Source organism: Bos indicus x Bos taurus, chromosome 4 (assembly GCF_003369695.1).
Source record: "Bos indicus x Bos taurus breed Angus x Brahman F1 hybrid chromosome 4, Bos_hybrid_MaternalHap_v2.0, whole genome shotgun sequence".
NCBI classification, from domain to species: Eukaryota; Metazoa; Chordata; class Mammalia; order Artiodactyla; family Bovidae; genus Bos; species Bos indicus x Bos taurus.
In genome coordinates this window covers 14,399,971-14,405,970 of record NC_040079.1, presented here as the reverse complement: position 1 = coordinate 14,405,970, position 6,000 = coordinate 14,399,971, and the positions used below count along the sequence as shown (strand labels likewise).

Genomic DNA, 6,000 nt, shown 5'->3' with positions numbered 1-6,000 from the left:
AAAATACCAAATATTTTAAAAGTTGTATCTATGCCTGATGTTTAGAACTTGGATCTGGGCTCAATATTTAGAGCTACTGTGAGCCACTACATTTACATGGATTTGTGTGCCCTGACCATACAAGTAAGCATTATATTGAAGATCAGGACTAGTTTCATTTCTGTTACCCTATTCTTAAAAGGCTTAGTGAGCTCTAAACAGTTAAACACCTCAGCATCACCGGCATAGGAATTGGAATAAGAAGACTTGGATTCAGGTTTTGTTACCTTCCCCCTCCCTGAGTGGACCTTCGTTTCTCTGCCCAGGGAGGGTGTGAAGATCAAAGTGGCTTTTGGAGCCATCTCAACCCTTCCTGTCTCTCCCATGCTCTGTTCCACTCCTCCTTCCCTCCCTTTAATTCTTTATGTCTGATGTATTTTTCCTTAGACAGTAATCGATCCCTTTGCAGACAAAAAGGACAAGAGTCCTACATGTGTTGGATGCACTGACCAGAGTTTCTTGGAGACACTGTGATGAGCTGGAACAGATACTTCTGGATTGCATAAAGAGGAATGCTGATAATCATGTCAGCTGGCAAGGAGTTGGAGACTAATCAGGATGCCTACCTATTCTTTTGGAATGATGGGGTTTTGCAGTTTACTTTAATCCTGTTGCCTGTGTTCATCTAGATGGCGAGGAAGCTTAGTGCATTGGAAATCCTCCTGATCATCTTCATCATAATTGTACTTGCTGTAGATATCCTCTTTCTGATGCTTCTGTTGGAGAAGCCTTCAGGTAAGGGAGATGCTTGTGGCTATTGGATTGGAAGGAGTGAAACAGAAGTCCCCTCAGGATGCCAAAGACATCCTTTTATTTCTTTATTCCTCAGCATGCCACCACATGGCATTATTCACAGTCTATATCCACAATTAATTTAGATAAATTTCCAAATGCTGTGTTCTTGTTCTACAACTATACCTAAAATGAAATGCTAGTAATATTCAAGGTCTTCCAAGTCCCATTTGATGTAATTTTAGCAAAATGCAAAATGAGACTCATCAGAAGCCTGTCCTTCAACCTAGAGTCATGAATGAAATAAAAAAGTCTTCAAGAAGAATAGTTAACAGTGCCCAGTCCCTTTACATTATGGAGAAAGAAATTGGGCTCCAGTAGAGTTAGGGACTGATTAACTTGACCTAAATATGTCAATTACAATTCGCCTCCAGCCCATGTTCTGATAAATGCCTATGATTTCTTCATGGATACCTTTGAAATTCTTCTCTCATAGAAACATCCCACAGAATGCCTTCTTTCCTTCATCTGAGCCACCAGGGAAGCCTTCCCTGCACACATTGTACTCCAAATAATAATATACACAATACAAAAATCTTTTCTTAAAATGAGTTTGAGGTTTACTCTGCTTGATAAAGCTCACTATATCAATATAGATTTAGTGTGTAGTGAAAAGAACCTGTACCCACAGCATAATCCTACCTATTCATTCTTTTCACCACTCTTCACAGTAAACATTGAGGTATTTTCTAGGAACAACTATGATTTTGTGAGATGATATGAAAATATATACAGGCCTTCTTTCCATGGTGTAGTGGTTATCACATTCACCTTATACATGAAAGTTCCCCCTTCCAAGGTGGCACTAATGGTAAACAATCTGCCTGCCCATGCAGGAGACATGAGAGACGAGGGTTTGATCCCAGGGTCGGGAAGATCCTATGGAGGAGGAAACGGCAACCTACTCCAGTATTCTTGTCTGAAAACTCCCATGGACAGAGGAGCCTGGCAGCCTACAGTGTGTGGGCTCGAAAAGAGTCAGACACGACTGTAGCAAGTAGCACATGAAAACTATAACTCAAAATGGATCAAAGTTCAAAATGTAACAGCCAAAACTATAAAATTCTAAGAAAAACATAGGCATAAATATCAATATTTGTGACCTTGGGTTAGGCAACAGTTTCTTAGATATGATACTCAAAAAAAAAAAAAAGCATAGCATCCAAAAGAAAAAAAAAAGAGCAAATTGGACTTCAAAATAAAAAATTTTGTGCTTCAAAGAACACTATCAAGGAAGTGAAATGACAATCCACTAAAGGAGGAACATATTTGTGAATGATGTGCATGAAAATGATCTAGCGTTCAGAATACGTAAATCTTATGATTCAAAATTAGAAGAAAAATAATCAAATTTCTAAAATGAGCACAGGAGTTAACAGACATTTCTTCATGGAATGTCTATAAATGGCCAATAAGCCATGAAAATGACAGTCAATATCATCAGTTGTTTGGGAAATTCAAGTCAAATGAAATATCCTTTACACCCACTAAAATGAAAGTGCAAGTTGCTCAGTTGTGTCCAACTCTTTGTGGTCCCATGGACTACACAGTCCATGGAATTCTCCAGGCAAGAGTACTGGAATGGGTTGCCATTCCCTTCTCCAGGGGATCTTCCCAACCCAGGGATCAAACCCAGGTCTCCTGCATTGCAGGCAGATTCTTTACCAGCTGAGCTGCAAAGGAAGCCCCTTCCCTTGTGGAAGGGAACAGTCAGTAAGTTGAAAACAACCCAAATGTACATTAACTGATGAGTAGATTTTAAGGCAGAGAAAGAAATGGCACCCCACTCCAGTACTCTTGCCTGGAAAATCCCATAGACAGAGGAGCCTGGTAGGCTGCAGTCCATGGGGTCGCTAAGAGTCGGACACGACTGAAGCAACTTAGCATAGCATACCATAGCATAGATTTTAAGAAGTGTTATATTCATATCATGAAATATGATCCAGCCACAAAAAAGAATAAAGTACTGTTAAATGCTGCAACATGAATGAACCTTGAAAATATTACACCAGGTAGAAGCCAGATGTAAAAGGCCACATATTTTATGATTCTGTTTATATGAAATGTTCAGAATAGGCAAATCCATAGAGACAGAAAGTAGATTCATGTTTACCAGGAACTGGGAGAAGAGAGAAATGGGAAGTGACTACTAATGAGTATGTGGTTTCTTTTGGAGTGATGAAAATGTTCTGGCATTAGATGGTCATAGTGGGACAACTTTGTAAAATATTATAAGCCGTTGAATCGCACACTTTAAACACGTGAATTTTATGGTATGTGAATTATGTCTCAAAAAACTCCCAGCAAAACAAAAAGTAAACGTGTTGAACCCTTGGAGAAGTGTTAAACATTCTATGCAAATGTAGATCCCAGTTACTAGCGATTAGTGACTGGAGAATTGACTAAAGTCTAGGGCTGTTTCTTCCCTAGGACTGTGAGTACACACCACATTTTCAGTTTTGTCCTTTAATTTCTCTGCAGGTGCTTCATTTGTTCCAGAGTGCCCAGAAATCCCCGAATCAGAAAGGATAGACTGTGCCCCTGGCCAGGAGGTGACAGAGGTCAGAGAAAAATGGTCCTTGTTGTGGGCCTGCTGGGTTTTATTGAAAAGAGGAGTATGTGCCGTGGGGAGAGGGTGGTGATAGAGTGGATTATGGGCCTCTTGACTTATTTGGAGTACTTTCTTTCTTGCCTGATGAAATGAACAGCTGTTGCTGCTGCTGCTAAGTTGCTTCAGTCGTGTCCAACTCTGTGCGACCCCAGCAGCCCACCAGGCAACACCAAGGAAATCAGGGAAGCAGCCAGGGGTAAAAGGAAGAGGAGGAGGAACTAACAAAAGGGTTGGCCATGGGGTCTGAAGTCCAGAGTAGAGGGAGAGTTCTCCATGTTGCTGAATGTATCCTACCGTGATTCCAAGGAGTCATGGAAAGGTTAATGTTTGAGGGCTTGAATTCACATTCCTTGAGAATAGAGGCCATCAAGCATATATAAATGACTGAGTTGTTGTAGAGCCCAAATGACTTGTTATAATAAGAATCTTCTGAAATCATGTTATTGGCAAGTCATCCCAAAGAACATATGTTAGAAAACATAGATTTTCTACTTGAGTAGTTTCCATAAGAATGTCAACTATTGGAAGCCTTCTTAATTGTAACTTAATGACTTTATCATAAAGGTATAGATATTTAGACTGTATTTCTTTATCTCATATTCTATATTCTACATCCCATAATTAGGACTGCATTAAATTTTAGGTTTAATTTAGGTAACAGTGACATAATTTTAAACCTTCTCATTTTAAAAACATGTTCAATACAACCTCTTTTCATTTCAACTCTTTTATACATATATGCATATTTCTCAACTGTTTTCATATATATTTCGTTCAGTTCAGTTCAGTCGCTCAGTCGTGTCCAACTCTTTGCGACCCCATGAATCCCAGCATGCCAGGCCTCCCTGTCCATCACCAACTCCTGGAGTTCACTCAGACTCCTGTCCATCGAGTCAGTGATGCCATCCAGCCATCTCATCCTCTGTCATTCCCTTCTCCTCCTGACCGCAATTCCTCCCAGCATCAGGGTCTTTTCCAATGAATCAACTCTTCCCATGGGGTGGCCAAATTACTGGAGTTTCAGCTTTAGCATCATTCCTTCCAATGAACACTCAGGACTGATCTCCTTTGGAGACAGGGATCAAGACCATCACCATGGAAAAGAAATGCAAAAAAGTAAAATAGCTGTCTGAGGAGGCCTTACAAATATCTGAGAAAAGAAGAGAAGCAAAAACAAAGGAGAAAAGGAAAGATATAAGCATCTGAATGCAGAGTTCCGAAGAATAGCAAGGAGAGATAAGAAAGCCTTCCTCAGCGATCAATGCAAGGAAACAGGAAAACAACAGAATGGGAAAGATATATTTCATTACAGATGTATTATGAAATATTTTTCCTAGATGTTGCATATACAAGGTTTTTGTTGTAAATATAGTTTATTATATTTGCTAACTGGCGCTTCTTTTATTACTAAAGATTATTTTATTTTTATCAAATATTATTTATAGTAAATATTATATTTATTAAATTTTATTATATATTATATTGATATAATATATTATGCTATAACATATTATATTAATTATACAATTTGACCAACTTAAATTTCTCATTGTTTCTAAAGTGGTTTATATAGCTCATTTTATTGTCATTGAGTATATATTTATATGGGCTTCCCTGGTGATTTAGATGTAAAGAATCTGCCTGCCAATGTAGTAGACCTGGATTCTCCCCTGAGTCGGGGAGATCCCCTGGAGAAGAAATGGCTACCCACTCCAGTATTCTTTCCTGGATAATCCCATGGACAGAGGAGCCTGGCTGGCTATAGTCCATGGGGTCGCAAAGAGTCAGACATAACTGAGAGACTAGTACAGCAACCCTTATAGTTATACCCTAGGCAAATAATTAAACAATGAAAAATCCAGTTCATAGGATTTTTATCTTAATTATCTTCCATGATAATACAAAAATGTTTTCTCAAAGTATTTGTACCAATTTACATTCCCTCCTGAGTTCATTTGCTCTATATCCTAACCTACTCTTTGTATGTTTTTCTTTTTCAATATAACTGTTCTGTGGCTTTAATTTGTTTGTTCCTCATGACTAATGAAGTTAGACACTTTCATATCCTGATTGGCTAGATGGATAATCATATTTGTGAAGGGTCTTTTCCATTTCTTGTTTTTGTCTAGTTTTTTCTATTGGGATGTTCATATTTTTCTTATCACTTTGTAGTATTTACATATTTTGGATGCAAATCTTTTGTCATATAAATTTTAAGTATTTCCTTACACTGTGGTTTGACTTTTAACACTCTTCATGGTGACTTTTGATGAAAAAGTTTTTAATTTTAACAAACCTACTTTATAGTTAGTGAATTTTGTATTCTACTTAAAAATTCTTGCTTACTCCAAGGTTAGAAAAATGTATTTCTATTTTTTTTTCTCTAAAGGCATTGTTGTTTTTATCTTCCACACTGAGATCTTAAAATAAGTCTAGAGTTGACTTTTGTGTATGGTGTCAGGTAGGAGTCCAGAATATTTTTTTCCTTGAATTTCTAATAGACCCATCACTGCTTACTGAAATTACCATCCTTCACCCTCTGCATTGTAATGCCACCT

General features: G+C 38.0%; 1 protein-coding gene across 1 annotated transcript in view; it reads left to right on the top strand.

Annotated features, from left to right (window-relative positions):
* Nucleotides 1-668: 668 nt before the first annotated feature.
* MGAM2 (maltase-glucoamylase 2 (putative)) overlaps nucleotides 669-6,000 on the top strand; it is a 91,174-nt gene continuing 85,842 nt past the window's right edge. Inside the window, exons 1-2 of the mRNA XM_027538804.1 lie at nucleotides 669-774; nucleotides 3,313-3,392. Coding sequence (XP_027394605.1) covers nucleotides 669-774; nucleotides 3,313-3,392 — 186 coding nt within the window. The remainder of the gene's footprint in view (nucleotides 775-3,312; nucleotides 3,393-6,000) is intronic.